This window comes from Rhinopithecus bieti, unplaced genomic scaffold, assembly GCF_001698545.2.
Source record: "Rhinopithecus bieti isolate Rb0 unplaced genomic scaffold, ASM169854v2 scaffold_13262, whole genome shotgun sequence".
Taxonomy (NCBI): Eukaryota; Metazoa; Chordata; class Mammalia; order Primates; family Cercopithecidae; genus Rhinopithecus; species Rhinopithecus bieti.
Genome location: NW_016808004.1, coordinates 6,369,825 through 6,389,698, shown reverse-complemented (window position 1 = coordinate 6,389,698; position 19,874 = coordinate 6,369,825). Strand labels below are relative to the sequence as shown.

Here is a 19,874-nt window from a genome sequence, read left to right as displayed (position 1 = left end):
CGTTCACTCTGCTCCAGCCTCACTGGCCTCCCCTCTTGCCGTGTGGGCCTCCTGTCCCCTCTCCCGTCAGCTCCACTCCCCAGCTCGGCTGGGGCCCATCCAGAGTGCAGACTCCACGGAAAGCTACCGCCTCCAGGACTCCTCCCCGCTGCCTCCCACCCCAAGAGGGGAACGTCTTCACACCCTGGTAACGCCTCTGCGCTCTTCGGTGTAGCCCTCAATACAATTGAGTTCCACTTTCATTTCTGGGATAGGCCGCTGACCCAATCAACCCCACCGGCGTCTACACCTCGGAGACTGATTGAGTCGTGGGGCCTCTTCTGACCACCGCCAGGATCCCAGGCCCCGCCTCGCGGCTGCGCGTATTCCCGTAAAACCCCGGGGACGGCGCTCCTGGGCCGCTTGAAACCTGGAGCCTCCAGTGGACTCCTGCCGCCACCTGGACCGGGGACAGTAACGCCTAGGGAGCCCCAGGACCTCTTGCGAGAGCATTTCAACTCTGTGGAAGAACCTCAACCACTTCAGGGACTTCGCTGGAAAGAAACGTTCTAGAAGGACCAAGTGGGTAAGTCGTGAGAAAGAACAAAGCCTAATGGGATGGCTGAGGGGGTGGGGCGAGGGCCTGAGGACCTTCTTTGACACCATCCTCTCCGCCTTCTCCCACCCAACTCCTGGCATCACCCCTCTCCTCCTTCCCGCCCCTTCCCTGCTTCTCTCGCAGTTCAACAGGACTGAAAGTGTCCGCCTTCCATCCCACCCTATGAGACAACTCTCTCCAACTTGTTCGCTCAGCCTCGGGCTCAGCCCTTCCCCTAAAAGCCAAGCCCAGGACCCTCCGGCCTGCCCCCTCGCAGAATCAACCCTCCAGCCGCTGCAGGTGCGAGGTGTGGGTAGCGGCCCAGATTAATGTGGTCTCTGTTCTGCCCTGGGGACAGGCATCCTGAACATTTTGCTCCTAGTCGCGCCCTAGGGGACCCAGATGAAGGCAGTCTGGCTTCTTCGGACAAGGAAATTGGGTTTTGAATTTGATACCTGTTGCCAAGTTGGACCCTGAAGGAGTAAACAACAAAACCAGCATGTTTCTCTCCAAATCCTTTGAAAAGCCAGTATAGGGCTTTATTCTTTATCAAATTAATTGTAAAATCAAAGTTCCATTTTGTAATTTGATTTTTTTTTAAAACCTTGGTGAAGTGGAACATTTTTACATGGTTTGTGTAGCTTATTCTGTGGCTTGCTTGTGGTTGCCCTCCCGCAAGATTGCTGATGGGGTCTTATTTACCTGCCCTGGACTAGCAAGGACTGTCTGTATCTGACACATGATTAGCTCTGGTCTGCCACGTGTTGGAGATATCCCCCTCTATTCTGTGGTTTGTCTTTTGATTTTGAACATGATAATTTTGTGGGTTTTTTTTTTTTTTAAACCAGACATTCAGTTTTTAAATAGCCAGTTTTATCTGCCTATATTTTCTGGTCTTGGTATCTTGCACAAAGGGCCTTCTCCACTATATTACTTAAGTTTTTGAGAAACTGACTAGGCATTTGTGCATGTTAACTCTTGCAGGGTTGTCTAATCTTTTAGCTTCCCTGGGCCACATTGGAAGAAGAAGAATTGTCTTGGGCCACACATAAAATACACTGACACTAAAGATAGCTGATGAACTACAAAAAAAAAATTGTAAAACAATTCTGTACTGTTTTCAGAAAGTTTACAAATTTGTGTTGGGCCACATTCAAAGCCGTCCTGGGCCGCAGGTTGGACAAGCTTGCTCTAGAGTATGCTCTGAACTTGCAAGGGTACGCGTACCACAGGCCAGAAGTACATACAATGTCCTGTGTTTTTCCAGAACTGAACTGATTTTCCATCTAGAGGCCACCTTTGGGCAGTTGGGGAAGAGGGATTTCCTCCTCAGTATGGGTAACCTTGGGCGCTTGAGACTTTCTCAGTGCATTCCCTTTTCCAGGAGTTGCTCCTGTAGTCTGGGGCCAGGGTGTTTTGCCTCAAATTTCTGGGTGGCCCATTTTGTCAGTGGTCCACATCTGTCCTGTGGGCATCTCAGCTGGGCCTCCTCCCATTGGTCCTCAGCTTCTGTTCCTGCAGGCATCTATGAAACACTAAAGTCCTTTCTTGTCACTGGCTGTCATTAAGTGTCCTTCAGGTCCCTCAAGAAGATCCTCCCTGGGGCTACTGGCCTCTCCTCCCCCCTAGGTCCTCTGCCCATTTGGGAGGAAATGAATGCTGCTTTAACCACACAGGCCCTCTGCCCTGACCCTGCCCAAACTTCCATCTCAGAGCATCAGGTCACACCTGAGCACCTCCCATGGTCGAGGACCCCAGCCAGAAGAAAGAGCGCTGGTGCTCTCTTCCCTTAAACCTGTCCTCCTGCCCCTGTGGCAGAGAGGAGGGGTAGTGCTACTGTCGGATCTCCAGTTTCCCCTGTGACTGTGTTCTACCTTGGTGGAGGAGAGAAGAGATACACCAGACCCATTCAGCCCACACAGACCTAACCAGGAACAGCTCCTTGGCACACCCCAGTCGCTCAAGACAGAAACTTGAGCATCTGCCTGGCACCTTCCTCTCCTTCTCCTTACATCCATTTCTCTTCCTTTCCTGGGCCGGGTTTCTTCCATCTGTGGTCCACCCTCTGATCTAGAGAGGCTCCTCAGACATGAAGCTGGTAGAGCAGCCTCTCAAAGGCTCCCTGTCGTGCCCACCCTGAGGGTCCTGGCAGGCACTCTGGGGCATCTTCATGATCTGACTGCTTGTCCCTGCCCCCAGGAAGCCCCTCCCTGCCCTCACTTGTACCCTGAAAGGTTTCCCAGTGTCCTTATCTGCTCAGTTCCTGACTTCAATAGGCAGCATCCCTCTAGGTTCTGCCAAAAGGACTCTGGAGACACCTGGCTGGTTCCTTTCTCATACAGGGTCCCCTTGTTCATCTGGCTGGAGATTGTGGGGTGCTTCCAGTCAGCTGTGTCTCAGTCTCTTCCATCCATGCTGCCCCTGACCCCAGCCCTCAGGACCCCAGGGGTCCTGACCACACCAGCCTATGCTCCTTGATACTGGGGCTGGGGGTGTCCTCTCCTGGCCACATGACCACTCCACCATCTCTCTATGCCACACCCTTGTCACCTATGTCACCTAAGACAGTCAAAGCATGTACTGGGCACCAGTTCTGATTTCAGAAACAGCTCCAAATTTCAAGGAGATTCCTCTGGGAGACCTTCGTTTTGGGGGAAAACACCTGGTGCTACCTGGTGTGCCCTCTCCTGGATGCTGGGCCTTTGATTATCTCTTTACTTCCTTTCCATCATGTCCTCACTGTGTGAGGTGTGGGTGCTGAATATGCCGTTCAGAACTCCAGGAGAAAGCTGGCAGTCAGGCCTTGTGTTCAGACACTGCGTCCTTTGCAGGAAATGTTTTGGGAGGTCCTGCTTTGTGGGGCGAGTGTTTGTCAAGGATGAAATGCTCCAGGACCTCTCTGCCCCTTCAGCAGCCCCCGTACTGGGGTGGCCCCTGTGGATTTCTGGCTTTGCTGTTCCTTCATCAGTCAGCTTGGGGGTTTTGCTGAATCTTTAACACTCCCTCCAGCAGGTCTCCAACAGACTTGGCCATCCGTACTCTCCAGTCTTTAGTCTCTGTGACTTGCATAGAGGAAAACATGAGGAACCGAATTTGAAACTTGTTTTGATGTCCCTAGAAAATGCCTCACGTGGCTGCTGTGCACCCCTCCACTGCAGGGGTCACTCATTCCTACCCAGGACACCTTGCTCCTCGTCCTCCCTGGAGACGCCTTGACCTTGGCACTTCTATCACGTCACCGCCAGCTGTCCCCTCCTCCCGTCCCCTCCTGAGCGACTTGGTCTCCCTGCCCTCTGACTGGCTGTCTGCTCACCCCACAGATACCAGGAGCCCCCTGAGGTACGTGTGGCCTCAGCTTGCGGAGGAGTGCACTTGTCGGACACTTCGGGGCTCTGAAGAGTACGGCTCATCTAAGATGGGCACAGGTGCATCCGAGAAACAAGCAGAGCAGAAGGTCTGCTGTGCCTTCCAGGCCTCCGAGGAAGCCCACGGGACTCTGGCAACCGCAACCCCCTGGGTGGCCGTGGGCTCTGCCTATGGTTCCTGTACCTGCTTGGGAGCCCAGCGTGTAACTGACCTGGCCCTCTGGCCTGTTGTGGGGACTTCCTGTGTTGTCTACTCCTGCATGGGATTTTCCCCACAAGCTTACCCAGCCTTCTGGCCTTACCCGTGGGTGCTCCATGGTGGGTATCTCTGGATGGGTTATCTCCCTCCAGCTGCCTTGGTGCCTTCAGTGTGGCTATATTGGAGGGGTGCCTCCAGTTTTGACCCCCTCATAAGAAGTCCATACCTGGCTGCCTTGGCCCCCAACCTATTTCCTTTCCCCACGAGATTCCCACCCACCTACTCCTTGGCTTCTCCTACTCTGGGCAAGGCCACCTCCAGCCACTGTCCCCAGGTGGGATGCCAGACTCCAGCCAGCTCAGCCCCCAGGGCTGTCATAGGGGGGCCATCCAGAGGAGCTCCCTACTTGAAGACAAGCAAAGCCCCTCCCTCAGAATGGGCTTCCAGGTTCAGTATTTGGGTGCCTTTGCCCTGCTGCAGCTCAGAGCTCCGCCCTCTGCCCCCTTCCCCCATTGAAGATTCTCAGCTGGACCCCAGCTGCTCCCGCTCCTGCTCCTGGTCACCGTGCAGGGCCCGCCGCCACCTCTTTGAGTGCTAGTCAGCCCTCCAGACCCACCCAATAATCAGAAACATATCTGGCGGAGCCCAGTCAGCTGTGGACTTTTAGTTAAGAGTCTCAGATGTAAGTTGTTTGCTATTCCTCAGTACAGAGTACACCTCCTGGACTCATGCAATGCCCCACTATTTGCTATTTCTCTTTACTTTCTTGTTTTTCTGTTTGCCCTTCAGCCCTGATACTGGCACCTTTTCTCCTCCCCAGACTGTCCTGGGCCAGCCCTCTAGTAGATTTGCTGTAAGTCCTCAATGTGCATGCATGCAACCTTGTAAAATGAGCTTATTTAAGCTCAATCCACCCTGTAGAAGCGCTCAGTTAGAACAGGCCTCCAGGTTCAGTGTTTGGGGACCTGTGCCACCCTCCAGCCCAGGAGTCTCTCTGCCCCTCCTCAGCAAAGACCCTCAGCAGGATCCCTGCATCCCTGGCCACCCTGTGGGGCCTACCACTGTCTCTTCCAACATTGGTGTGTCCTCCAGGGAAGCACACACTCAGGCACTTTGGAACCCATGGAATCCAGTGAGCATTTGCTGTGGGCTCTGCCTAGAAGCTTCCAAAACCTGTTTGTTCCAGTGGACACAGAATGGGAAACGCTAACTCGTTCAGAGCGCTGGCACCCTTGGGTCCTTGCGGGTGTGCTCTTCTCACTCCTCACCCCATCAGCACCTTCTGGGGTAATGCGCATGCACCAGTAAAATGTATGGTGTATGCTTTTTAAAAATTTTAAATAAACAATACTGTGCTATAAATAATGTTTTCCCCAATTTTTCATTAATTAGTTTAAGACCTAGCCATATCTGTATATATGTATAGTGTATTTTGTTTATATATTCAAATTTATTAGCATGTTTTCCATACTATTTCTTGCTATTGTTATGTGCTGTACTCCATTTTTCTTTAAAATTTTATTGTGTATGTTTGAGGTTTACAAAGTGATATTATGGGATACATACAGATAGTAAAATGGTTACCATAGTGAAGCCGACTAATATCTGTCATCTCACAGTTACTTTTTGTGGTGACAAGAGAAGCTGAAATTTACTTATTTGACAAAAACCCCTAGTACAATGCCATTTCATTAGCTTTATTCCTCATGCTGTACCTTAGAGCTCTAGGCTTGCTCAGCCTACATATATTTAATATCCTTTGGCTTACATATCCCAGTTTCCCTGCTCCTAGCCCGTGGGAACCACTGCTCCTTTCTCTATCTCTGTATTTTAGCTCTTTGTTCTGTTTTAATATTCCACATATAAGGGAAGCTGTGCAATTTTTGTTTTCTGTGTCTGACTTATTTCATCATACCCCATGCATGTTATGGTAAATGGCACGATCTCCTTTTTTTTTTTTTTTTTTTTAACGAAGAAGTATTTTATTATTTTGCTGCAAAGCTGTTGCTTCACCATATAAAAATAGCACCAGCAAATGCAGTGTATTGCAAAATCAAGATAGTGGTGTGTCATCTGACACTGTACAAGCAACAAAAACCCCTTCACTCCCAGTTATTTCCAATGGAAAGATCATTAAGTATTTCATCCCAAATCCAGGTATGGATATATGCAAGTTACAATATTATATAAGGCTTAAGAATAACAACGTTATCTTTGAATTATGTAATTTTTAAAACTAGTTTTTACCATGGATAATTTAATGAATTCTGAACACTAGAGCCTAGTCTAAAATCTATAATCATTAGAAAGTTAAAGGGCATTTTCCTTCATTAGCAGCGTTAACAGTAGTTTTTTTCTTCTCCATCGGTAATGCTAAAAGTTGCTATTCTAAGTCTTCTATCCACCACTAATTTAAGACAATCTGCTGGGTTGCGGTATTTCATACTAGTTTATTTAGGGGTTCCATTTTCACTCCTCAATAGATTTGATGTATTTCTCATATGCTTCTTCACTCATAAGTTCATCTAGTTCTGAAGGGTTACTCAATGTCATCTTGATCAGCCAACCATCTTCATAACAAGATTTGTTTACAAGTCCTGGATTTTCTGCAAAAGCTTCATTAATTTCAGTTACTTCTCCTGATAAAGGAGAATAGAGTTCACTAGCAGCGTTCACACTTTCCAAAGCACCAAACTCATCTTGTTTGTTCAATTTTGTCCCAACTTCAGGTAGACTACAGTAAACAACATCTCCCAATGCTTCCTGTGCAAAATTGCTGATTCCCACTGTTCCAATACCATTTTCTGTTGTTATCCATTCATGTTTCTCTGTGAATTTACGCACCCAGAGCAGAGCGGGTCGCGTGCGCAGTGTCCGGACGGCGCCCGCCCCCAACTCCCAGGGCCTCAGTGAGCAGGGTGCGGCGGGGGACGGGACCGCGCTCAGGGTGCAGAGCAGGTCTTGCACGCTCCGCACCACTCGCAGCGCATGTTCGCAGGGACGACGATCTCCTTTTTAAAGGCTAAGTAATATTTTATATCTTTTATGTATATGGATATAATCATATTTTCTTCATTCATCCATTGATAGGCATTTGGGTTGTTTCCCTATCTTGGCTGTTGTAAATAATGCTGCCATGAACATGGGAGTGCAGGTATCTTTACGAGGTGATGATTTCATCTTTTTTGGGTACATACCCAGAAGAAGCATTGCTGGGTCATATGGTACTATTTTTAATTTCTTCAGGGACTTCTATATTGTTTTCTATAATGACTGTACCCCTACTTTTCTTTTCAAACATTGTATATATTGAAATTTTCCCATAGATTTTTGTTTTATTAGTATCTATTTTTGACTCGTTGATTCTGTGTCTTGAAGTGTCTTCTCATTGTGAGCTTGTTCGTTTTGTAAGTTCCTAACGTTGATAACAACAGCCAGTTCATTTTTAGGCTTGATTCTTTTCTATTACAATTTTTTAAGGCTATAAAATTCCCTCTAAACATACCACTTTAAAATATATCCTACAGTTATGATATATGATATTCTTATTTGTATATCTTTTAAATAATCACTATTAAGGAAAATAAAATAAATTTTATTTTCTTATAGCCTGACAAAGCAAAATTGTTTGTAGTTTAAAATGTTTCATATAGATTTTCTGTAATATTCCAATTAGTATTCCAATTATTATTGCTGTTTTAATGGAGTAATGAGAATTAAAATAATGTCTGTATGATATTAATAGAGCATTAGTATGGAAGTTATTCACTTACAATACTCATATACCAATAATATGTGTACTACTCAAAAAACTATAGCTTCATCCACAGCACTCTGAGCAAAATTTGAATCTCTTGAGTGGCAGTGTTTGTATACCTTTTGCTGATCTTATGCTGATGGTGAAGGAGAAATCATTAAAAATACCTTTTGAAGGGAGTAGAAAGATTGCCAAGTTTCTTGGTATACTTTTGGAATTTGAAATCATTGATCTATTAGAAGGTTGAATTAACCTTGAAGAAACCCAATTCTGTCTCCAGGACATGATAGCCCAGGGAAACTTAGGAAACCCCAGCCTGAGATGAGGCACCGTGTAACCTCCTGGAGCGGGTGCGGAGGGACAGGGCTGCAGGTCTCCAAGACCCTCAGCTTGGGAGGGGAGAAGGAGCTCTTCAGACTAGCACCAGGGAATTGATTCCTTCCTCCAGCCTGGAGATCACCCTTTCAGCTCTCTGTAGTTTTCTCTTGGCTCTGTGTTTTGGATGATGCCTTCTCTAGAGTGGTGGTTTCTCAAGATGGTTCTGTGTCTGCAAGTGCCTTTTACACAGCCTGAGGTTTTCTTATGAACTTCATGTTCTTGGATGGGGGCAGCAAGTCTTGTGCCAGATGCTTTTCTCTTTTTACGCTGATTGCAAAAGACTGAGCAAATGTAGGAGACTGTTGATGACAGGTGCACACACAGCTGGCCCCCAGGGGCTGCGGAGGATGGGGGCAGCCTGGGTTGTTGGGTGCTCGACCACTGCTTCCTACAAGTGTCCCCAAAACACTTGGGTGGTCCCTTGGTGCTGCCAAAGTCTTCCACAGGCTGAGCTCCCCCATGCCCAACAAGCAACAGAGAGCCCCCAAAGCTATCTGCTAACTGGGGCGGAGCCTGCAGAGAGCTGCTTGCAGAGAGCTGGGAGGATGTGTGGGGCTCCCTCTCATAATCTGTTTTTACATTTTCTTCTCACCTTTCCTGAGGTATACAGCAGTCCCTCCTTATCCTCGGTTCTGCTTTCTGAGGTTTCAGTTACCCACAGTCAACTTTGGTCTGGAAATACTAACTTAAAAATCCCAGAAATAAGCAATTTCTAAGTTTTAAAGGGGCCACCATTCTGAATAGTGTGATGAGATCTCTTTTCTGCCCTGGGAATCGAGCCTGCCTTGTCCAGACTTCCATGCTGTCTTCAAGTTCCACACTGTCTTCATCACCTGCCTGTTAGTCACTCCACTGTCTTGGCTATCAGGTCCACAGTGGGGGTACCTCCACTTGTGTTCAAGGAACACTTGTTTTACCTAATGGTGGCCCCAAGGCACTAGAGGAGTGCTATTGGCAATTCACATAGGCCAAAGAGAAGCCATAAAGTGCATCCTTTATGTGAAAATGTGAAAGTTCTTCACTTAATAAGGAATGAAAAAAATAGTATGCTGAGGTTGCTGAGATCTATAGTATAATAAGATGCTGAGAGACAGGGAGACCACATTCACATAACTTTATTACAACATATAGTTATAATTGCCCTGTTTTATTATTGATCTTACTGTGCTAAATTTATGAATTAAACTTTATCATAGGTATGTATAGGAAAAACAGCATATACAGGGTTCAGCACCATTTGTGGCTTCAGGCATCCACTAGGGGTCTTGGAACATACCCCCCTCAGATAAGGGGGGACTAACTGCAATTGCATTTTTACATTTCTATTTGAAGAATTTTAATTATAAGGAGTAACAGAAGGAATACCCATATATCCCCCATCTGTATACAATTGTTAATACTTTGCAACCTTTGTTTTATCTCTTGGTCTCTATTCATAAAAACAAATACACTTATGCATAGTATCACGCATATAGATTATCCATTTGTAGGGCTGTCTATCAATCTGTTAAACCATTTGAAAGTAAATCACAGATGTCTGACACTTCTTCATGCACCTCTCAAAAATAAGAGCATTCTCCTACGCTACCACTTATTATCACACGTGACAAGATTAATAATTCCCTAATGTCTATTATTCAGAACATATTCAAATATTCCCAGTTGCTCCAACAATATACAGTGTTTGATAGCTTTTTAAAAAACCTAGGATAGATCACATAGCCATCTATATATCCTATTCTGTGGAGTGACTGTCCCAGATGTTTTTTTCCTTGGGTTGGTTGTGGGGTATGTGGTGTGTGTGCACTTATTCTACACATGAATATTTTGTCAGATACAAGTATTGCTTATATCTTCTTTGTGGATTTTTACTTTTAAAATGGGACCTGTTGATCAATGGAAGTTGTAAATTTTGTGGATATCCAATTTTGATTAATATTTTCTCTTTTAGATAGTGCTTTGGAAAGCCTGTTTAATAGCTTACCCCAAGGACATGGACAAAGTCTCATATTTTTTTCTTGAAGGTTTATTATGTTACATTTTATACTTAGGTCTATAATCTACTTCAAATTAATTTTTGAAATTTGTTGACTCTTGGCTTGTGGAACAGCCTTTGGTCTATTTTGGTACATTTCCCCATGTACTTAAAATTCTGAAATTTGGGGTATAATATTCCATATATGTCATCTAGGTGAAATTGGATAATTATTTTGTTCAAATATGTGTTATTATTGCTTTTTATCTTCTTGTTTCATCAGAGTTGGCATTAAAATCTCCAACTCTGATTGTGACTCATTCTATTTCTCCTTCTAGTTCTGTTGATTTTTGCTTTATATTTTTTAAGTTATGTTATTAGATATATAGCAAATTTGGGACAAAGGATGATTTGTCTTTTTTATAAGATGTCCCACTTGACATCTTTCAGTGCTTCTAACTTTAACATCTGTTTTGTGTGATGATAATATATTTATTCCACTTTTCCTTTTCAAGCTAGTCGAGTGAAGTGGTAAGGGTGGAAAAGGAACAAAGAAATCTATAACCGCCTGTGATCCATTAGCTGTAAACACCACTGCCTGTGTACTTTTCTTTTGGTTGGTGTTTGCCTTACTTTCAATCACTTCGTGTTCTTATGTGTTTCATACATAGCAGGTTGATGGTTTGTTTTTTTCAATCCAGTCTGACAGTCTCTGTCTTTTAACTGGATTGTTTACACCATTTATATTTAACAGAATCACTGCTATCATTGACCTGAGTTTACCATCTCACTATTTGTGTTCTCTTTATTCCCTCTGCTCCTTGTTCCTTTATTTCTCCTTTCCCGCCATCTTTTATAATATTCAAAGAATTTTAAAATTATTCCGTTGTACCTCCTCTATTACTATTTAGTTACATATTAGTGTATTATTCTTTTGGTGGTTACTCTAGAGATTAAAATATATACCCTTGATGTATTACAGCCTACTTTATATTTGTATTTTACCACTTTTCCAAATCATGCATGAGTCTTCCAGCAGTTTTAACTCCATTCTTCCCTCTGCTTTTGCCCTATTGTTGTAATGCCTTCTATTTAAGTTGGAAATTTCACAAGACATTATTGTTTGAGACTTACAGCCATTGCTGTTATACAGGTACTCATATATTTCCCTTTCCAGCAGTCTTCTTTCCTGCCAAAATCTCCAGGCCTCTGCCTGGAATCATTTTCTTTCAGCCTGAAGAACTACTTCCATGCTTTGAATCATGAGGAATTCTTTCAGCTTATGTTTGTCTGGAAACATGTTAATTGTGCCTTCTATTTTAAAGGATATTTTTGCTGACTCTTTTTCCTAGGTCAGCAGATTTTCCTGAAAGTATCATTCCATTTTTTTTCCTCATGGGATTCTAACTTACAAGGAAGACTTACACACTTTGGACAACTTTCAGAACAGGAAAAAATCTTCAAAGGCTTGTGGACTCTCACACCAATATGTTCACTATGGTCGTTTTTTATTACTGATGGTAATTTGATTCCATTGCTTGAGAATGCAATATCAAACCAATTCTTTGAAATTTATAGATATTATCAACCCAGTAAATTTTGTAAACTTGTTAAGTTCATTTTCATTGCAGCGTTCTTTATATGTTCATATATGGAAGAGTTCTGATCAAGTTGCTAATTGTGTTGTTTAAATCTTTTATATCTTTAACTATAATTTTTAGTTTCCTGATCTTTCAGTTGTTTAGAGATGTTTGTTGAGTGTTAAAATTTATCAAAGTATTTTCTCAAAATATTTTCTCATATCTACTGTCATCTTGTATTAATCATTTTGTTATCTTCTCTAGGCTAATAATGTAGTGAATTGTGTTGAATCATCCTTGCAATTGTTGAGATAAACTAAATCTGAGCATATTTTTTATTTTGCAATATATTTTGCATTTGGTTTATTGATGTGTTATTTAGGATATTTTACATAAGGGAAAAATAATCTAGGTATGTTTCTTGTGTTGACCTTACCAGTTTTAATTCAAAACTAAATTTCACAGCTTTTCCACTGAAAAGAAATTTCTGGAGTCTATTTATGAGAAAGTTTGAAAAATCACCTATAATCACCTGTTCCTGGGACTTTTTTTTTTAAGGAGTTTCACTCTTGTTGCCCAGGCTGGAGTACAGTGGTGCAATCTCAACTCACTGCAACCTCCGCCTCCCAGGTTCCAGTGATTCTCCTGCCTCATCCTCCTGAGTATAGAATTACAGGCATGTGCCACCATGCCTGGCTCTTTTTGTATTTTTAGTAGACAGGGTTTCTCCATGTTGTTCAGGCTGGTCTTGAACTCCTGACCTCAGGTGATCCATCTGCCTCGACCTCCCAAAGTGCTGGGCATGAGCCACCATGCCCGGCCTCCTGGGACTTTTTTTTTTTTTTTTTTTTTGAGATGGAGTCTTGCTCTGTTGCCCAGGCTGGAGTGCAGTGGCCAGCTCTCAGCTCACTGCAAGCTCCGCCTCCCGGGTTCACGCCATTCTCCTGTCTCAGCCTCCCCAGTAGCTGGGACTACAGGCACCCGCCTCGTCGCCCGGCTAGTTTTTTGTATTTTTTAGTAGAGACGGGGTTTCACCGTGTTAGCCAGGATGGTCTCGATCTCCTGACCTCGTGATCCGCCCGTCTCGGCCTCCCAAAGTGCTGGGATTACAGGCTTGAGCCACCGCGCCCGGCCAGGGACTTTTAAGGAATAAAGGAGTTACCATTTTGCTTACCACATTTATTTTTGTATTAGTAGTTTTTATATTTCTTTTATATAATAGTTCTATATTTTATTTAAATGCATCTTTTTTCATCTCAGTCTTCTCAATGTTTTGTCTTTCAAAGTTTTTTTTCAAAGAAATCATTTTTTTCACTCTTATTATTTTGTCATTCTGTGTTCATGGATTTCTGCCTTTGTATTTTGTCCCTTCATTTTGTTTCCATGGATTTTTTCTGTTGCTATTTTTTTAAACTTCAATGGAATGGGTAGTGTTGTTTCTCCTTTTGCCTTATGATGAACCTAAAGCTATACATTTTCTGCAGAATACACACCTCTTTAGCTTTGTCCCACAAATTTGGCAGGTGGTATATTCCTTATTGCCTATTGGACAGGGCTGAGGAGCTCCTAGAGCTTCAGTCCCTGGTGGGGACCAGCTTCCCTCAGCCCAGCCTCAGGCATCAGCAGCAGAATCCCACAGTGCAGCTCCTGCCTGGACAGGCTCAGGGCCGCCATAGCATTGGGCCCAGAACTTAGCATCTGGGCATCACATCCTCCTCTTCTTTGGCCTCTTCACCCTGCTCAGACTGTTAACCCCATCACTGCCCCCATACAAAGTCCACACACGTGCTCTGCACAATAGCCAAGACAGGAGCCCACCCAGTACTCATTGAACTGCCGTTGTAAACCCTGCCTGAGTTCCCAGTATGAACACGCCTTGCTGACCTGGGGCTCCCAGCCACACCCTGAGCAAGTCCAAATGCCCCTGTGTACCATCTCAACAGACACAAGGGCGCCGGGTTATGACGGGATATCCTCATAGGGACTGTGCACTGTCTAACCATTTAACTGCAGCAGCACTGCTGAAGGCATCTGGTGCCAAAGCTGGAGAACATCTTCAGGACTCTCCCATTTAAACTCAAAGTTCACTTTGGAGCCCAGTGGGGCATTTTGGAGGTTGACAGCCATCCTCCAGAGCCACTTCCGCCAAGGAACACAAGAGGCTGGTGTTTCTATGGGTCAGGAGTGATGAGCCATGTGCTACATCCAGGGAGGAGGGGAAAGCAGACGTGGGCCAGCGTGAGTGCCAAACCACTCAGGAGTGGAGACAGCACAGAGCAGGGGTGAAGCTGGCCCTGGGCCTGTCCTATCTCCAGCCTGCATGCCCTCCACCTCACCTCCACTCACACCCTCCACAGGCTCATGCACTTGCCTTTCCACAGGGCGATATTTAGAGAGTTAACTCCTTTCTAAACTCCTGGCATTCCTATGCCCACGTTAGAGCTTCTCCCTGTTTTTGTACTTTATATATTATTTTTTTCAAAACTTGAGTCACAGGTGATACATTTTATTTTAAATTAGCTTTTATTACTCTATATAATCCTGTTTTTTGTTTTTGTTTTTGTTTTTTGAGACAGAGTCTCTTCCTGACACCCAGCTGAAGTGCAATGGTGCAATCATGGCTCATTGCAACCTCAACCTCCCTAGGCAGGTGATCCTCCCACCTCAGCCTCCTGAGTGGCTGGGACTACAGGCATGTGCCACAAGGCCTGGCTAACTTTTTTATTTCCCAGGCTGGTCTCAAACTCCTGAGCTCGAGTGATCCACCAGCCTTAGCCTCCCCAAGTGTTGGGATTACAGGCATGAGCCACTGTGCACGGCTGTAATGCCTTTTCAATAGATGCACTACATGTTAAATCTAATCACTAAAGGAAATTTCAGCGTCACTTACCAGATGTAGAATATAAAACTAGATACAGTGAAAACAGAACAATGTGATTGCATTCTGACTGACTGAAGGTGTCAGTCTCAAGCCTAGACTTGCTTTGCTAAAAAGAGACATTGGTAGGTGTTGGTGTTACGGCCCAACCCTCAGCTCTAAGAGGCCACAAGAAGCACACTGGGTCCCTGATTCCCCCTTGTTGCAAAGCCTGAGCTCTGGAGGACAGACCTAGAATCTTTGGCTTTAGCCACATCCACTCCTGTCTGCCCCAAGTTCCCCAGATGGAGTTTCCGTCCTGCCCAGGCTACGGGGCAGAAATAAGAAATGAAATCTCTGCTTCCTTTCCCAGTTGGTGGAACCCAGCACTGGAAAAGTACCAGGAGCACCCTGTCCCTGGCTCCCTTCCTTATAGGCTTCTGACTCAGTTTCCCCACTCACACTCTATCTCTGTGCTGGGGTTGAAGCCCAACTGGCCTTCCCTAGGACACCCTGCGATGGGGGCACCCTCTGCCCCTGGGCAGCTCCTCTCTTGGACATGTCAGCTGGCCAGAGCTAGGGAAGCTGTCCGCCTAACCTCCACCACTGGCCTGGACTGCCCCAGCCTCTCCTGTGAGATGCTCACATGGCCCAGGGTTGAAGGAGTCAACTTGCAAGGGCAGGGCCAGGGCCAGGGACAGGGGTGCACATACCTTGCCCTTGGCCTAGGGGCTGGGCATCCACCAGTTTGCCCCTGTTGTCCTTCTGCTGGGCTCTGCACCAAAGACCTACAGCTCCCAGGCTCCCTTGCCAAGTGGCTTCCTGGCAGGCGTTGGTGAGAGGGTGAGAGGAAGGGGAGAAGCCAGGGTGTCTTCCCCTCCTCTTTCTGCTTCTTGGGCTCTGGCTCCCCTGGGCCACCCCTGCTTTGGCCCGACTCCCTCTCAACGCCCTGACATGAGGGTCCTGGCAGCATCACTTCCCTCCATTGTTTCCTCAGCCTTGCAGCGATGGTGGCTTCCAGCTGTGGTTGACCGAGCTGATCACTGTCCCATCAGGCTTCCCAGAAATTCCATCACCCAGAGAACTTATTCTCTGAATTAAATTCACTTGGTTTGTAAAACTTCGAGGGGTTTGTCCCCTGGAGGGACAGGCTGTGCCCTGTGGAAGTGCAGCAGTGGGAAGCAGAGGGGGCCTCTGAGGGCTGGCACACTTGCCTGGAGAGGGCTGAGGTGCAGGGCGGAGCAGACCTGCTACTGTCCAGGCCCTGGGTGGGGTGCTAGAAAGAAACTACCCCTGGGTTTGGGTGATTTTTGAGACTCTAAGGGCAGGGGGGCAGGGGTTGGCTCAGATTGGCTATTGCCAAAAAGTGGGTCAACGCCACGACTGGGTTTCTGGCTAAATCCTATCTATAGAAGGGGGGCACATAGGTTGTCAGGGGGACAGAAGAGGTGGTCACTCACTTTGGCTGAAAGAATAGTTGCTTGGTATTTTGTGGGTGGCACAGCGAGTGACCTCACTTTGTCAGGGCAGAGACACATCATGAAGTGGCCTTGCTTTGTCTCACATCATCATGTCTCAGTGACCTTGGCCTCAGTTGGTCTTCTGTGCAATGGTTAATGTCTAACAGAGTGGACCCAGTTATAAGTGCCTGGCCAGCTTCTGGATGGGAGAAGCTGCCCTTTTTCTTTCTGGAGAGGCATCGTGTGAAACATTTCTGACCATGGCCTTCCCTTGCTCGAGCCCCAGTGATGCTCTGCCTGCCCCAGTGTACCCAGTGCAAGTGCCCCTGAGCCCAGCTCCCAGGCAGACCAATGGTGCCAGCACCCACACTATGCAGGAGCAAAGCACTGCACCCCAGTTCACACATTTAATCCTGTAGTATGGGTGGCACTAGCATCCCCATTTTCCAGATGAAGAAACTGAGACATGAAGAGGTTATGGCCTCTGCCACTGTAAGAAAGAGACAGAGCCAGCCTTCCCCAACTTATCTTAACAATGATAGTGGTCATGAGAAGAACAGCAACAACTGACAAGAACTGAGCCCCAGTGGCTGGCCACGTGCTGAGGCCTGTCGCCTACGAGCACCTTCACCAGCACAGCAGCTTGAAGAGGTTTGATTGTCATTGCCACTTTACAGGCCAGGACCGAGTCAGAGGCCAGAGGCTTTAGGGTCACTCAGCCAAAGCATCTAAAATGCCAAATCCCTGTCACCCCAGGGAAGCCACTTGCCCCCCAACTTGCTCCCATGCAGCCCCCGGTGCTCCCGTGAACGCTTCTTGCACACCCACCCCTGTGACTGCCTGGTTCCCAGCCCATCTTCCCTGCCACTGCGGAAGCTTCTGGAGGAGGTAATGGCCCAGTTGATCTTGTGTCCCCACACGAGGGGTGTGAGCAGGCAGGATGCAGATGTGACAGCGGGCGAGGGTAGGGGCTGCAGCATTCCCTCTGGCTGTGTGAATAGGGAAAGGGCTGCAGAAGCCCACCCTGCCAGTCCCCTGCCTTCAGTCACTGCTGGCAGGCAGGAGTGAGGGCTGGGGAGCCGCAAGCAGGCGGGCTGCCAGGACGGTGGTCAGGCATCCAGCCTGAGCTGGACGGCAGGTGGAGAATCCAGGCTGCAGTGGGGCCCGGGGCTCACGCTCAGGAGCCAGGCCCGGGCTGGAGGTCAGGGAGCAGCGGGCAGAGTGACCACAACCCACAGCCCCTCCTGTGAGGCCCAGGCCAGAATGGCCCTAGGATGCCTGTGACCAGAGGTCTCTGTGACATTTCAGCAATGACATCATGCCTATGGGCTCTGTGGCGTAATACCCCAGAGGAGTGTGGCCTAGTTAAGGATTCAGACTCTGGCCTGCAGCCATTGTTTCCTAAGAAAAGTCACACTGCAAAGTGGCTGCCACTGGCACCTCATCTGTCTGTGTCATCCACCCCAGAGGCTTGGCCAGTTTGCTTTACAAGGGTTAGAAATGAGTTTTCAAAGGTGGAATTGGTGGCTTGTTAATCTGCATAACAGATGCTGAGAGTGGCCCTGGGAAATCACCACTAGAGGTTTGTGGATTGGCTAAAATATTGTGTCCTAAGCCGTCCTCTGTCCAGGCCTTGGTGGGGAGGATGTGGTGGCCTGATGCTGGCTGTGACATGTTGGAATATCTGCCTCTGCCGGAGCAAGACTTTACGCAGGAGAAGGCCAGACGGCCAATACCTTATCCAGCTTCCCCATGGCCTGTGAACTGCCTTTGGTGCAGCCCCGCTGGAGAATATCTGTGTGCTACACTTCAGGATGCAGGGAGGAATCTGGCCTGCACCTTGCTCTCAGGATATCCCCCTGATGAAGCTGAGACAGCACTCACCAGGCGGGCACTCACTACAAACCTTTTAGTAGCTGATGTCATCTGGACCCGACGTGTGGCAGGATCACACTGCTTGGGGTGGGGGCGGAGGGGCTGTGAACCATGGAGGCCATAGGGTGCACCTGCCTGAGGGGGACGCAGGGTGCGGGCATATGCATGCTGCATGGAGACCCCCATGCTGGCCAGCATGAGGCACCCTGGGCTTTATCAAGAGCAAGAACCAACTGGAGACTTGACAAGCTGGTGTTCCCTCCTGGGGAACACCAGAGCTTAGCCTATCCATCAGTTGGCCCCAGAGGCTGGAGTGCAGGCAGGACTGTGAGGCCCACCTGCTGCTAACTTGCCAAGGAGGACCTCTTGAAGCTCGTCCACCTGAACATATGCAAAGTGGCTGATGGTGACTGTGCCAAGTCCTCCAGGCCCTGAGGCACTGAGCAGCCCCACAGGAGCTGAGAGGTGCTGCACCCAACCCTCCCTCCAGAAGCGCCATGAGGAAGCATGTGGCTGTGCCTGCATGAGGGGCCAGCTAGGCTTTGGGGCTGCGAGATGGACGGAAAGAGGGCTACTCTCCCCGGGGGCTGCACCCCCAGTCCCAACAAAGATTCTCGTCACCTAACCACTCTGGGCCTGTTTGGGAATCCTGAGAGCTCCCATGGCAGACAGCGATCTTGCTGAGTCTCAGCCTTTGTGGATTGGAGTTGTCAAAAGCCTGCTGTGACCTGGGAGCAAGGGAGGCCAGAGCCTAGCATGGGGCCCCAGTCAAGCTGCCTGGCAGCTCAACCACTGCAGTGGGAAGGAAGTCATTTCCCCCAGGCTCCACACAACAGCGCAGCCATTGCGGGTGCACCCCCCGAGCGGGCCACACACCAGCCCCAGACTCCCCTGGCCTTACCTCAGAGCCCTCTGCTTACAGCCACAGGTCCCTGGGCCAGACCCTGAGGAGGCCCGCAGGCTCTGGGCAGTTCAGTCCAGTGTCCATGTAGTACCTCGCCTCCTTTACCTGCAGAAAGAACAGCGGGGTCACTGGAGGGGAATCCCAGTGGAGCTTGTGGGGAGAGGTGGGGACCCTGGGGGAAGCTCCTGAGCTAACTCCAGGCTCTGAGCTGCTGTGTGACTTGGGCAAGTCACTCACCCTGCGGTGCTGTTATCCAGGTGCTCTGGTGTCCTGGTGGTTCTGCCAGGGCTGGATGGGTCACAGCACATGTCTCAGGGCCACAGAGCTTTTTGTGTGGCTGCTGTGCCCTGCGCTGACTTGAGTGATGGGGAACACTGAAGACATTAACCACCCCCTAGACAGCACGAGGGCTAAGGTGCCGTGCTTTCCTGAGTCTGACTGTCCCCTGAGGTTCCTTGGTGGTGGTCAGGAGCAGGAGGCGGGAAAATGAGATTGTGGCTCACTTTTCCAGGCACCCACACTTGCAAGTGTTTTCCATGAGCTGCTAACCCTGTAAGCAGGTGCCGCTGAAATCAGCACCACCCTCCCCATTCCACAGAGGGGGAGACATGGGCAAGGAAAGGCCAATAGCAACGTCTATTTCAAAATTGCTCAGAGATTACGTTTCCATTGCTCTCACCATAAAACATAAGTATGTGAGGTGATGACTAAGTTCATTAGCTTGATTTAATAATTCCACATTGTATACATATGTCAAAGCATCACATGGTACCCCATAAATATAGGCAATTATGATTTGTCCACTAAAAGTAAAAAATAAACAAATAATCAGGTTGAGGCAGGGAGAAGCTTTGGGGAGGAATGGTCAGAGGAGGACGGCTGAGCCCCATGCATGCCTCCCGCACCCCCAGGCCTGTCCCCTTCACATTCAATTCAGGTTTTGGTTT

At 47.6% G+C, this 19,874-nt stretch overlaps 1 protein-coding gene across 1 annotated transcript; it reads left to right on the top strand.

The window, feature by feature from the left end:
- The first annotated feature begins 420 nt into the window (after window positions 1-420).
- Window positions 421-5,503, top strand: PRR23E (PRR23 family member E). The gene is made up of 2 exons (XM_017884959.1): window positions 421-565; window positions 3,898-5,503. The coding sequence occupies exon 2, from the start codon at window positions 3,993-3,995 to the stop codon at window positions 4,737-4,739; it is 747 nt and encodes a 248-aa protein (XP_017740448.1). The 5' UTR covers window positions 421-565; window positions 3,898-3,992; the 3' UTR covers window positions 4,740-5,503.
- The last annotated feature ends 14,371 nt before the right edge of the window (window positions 5,504-19,874 follow it).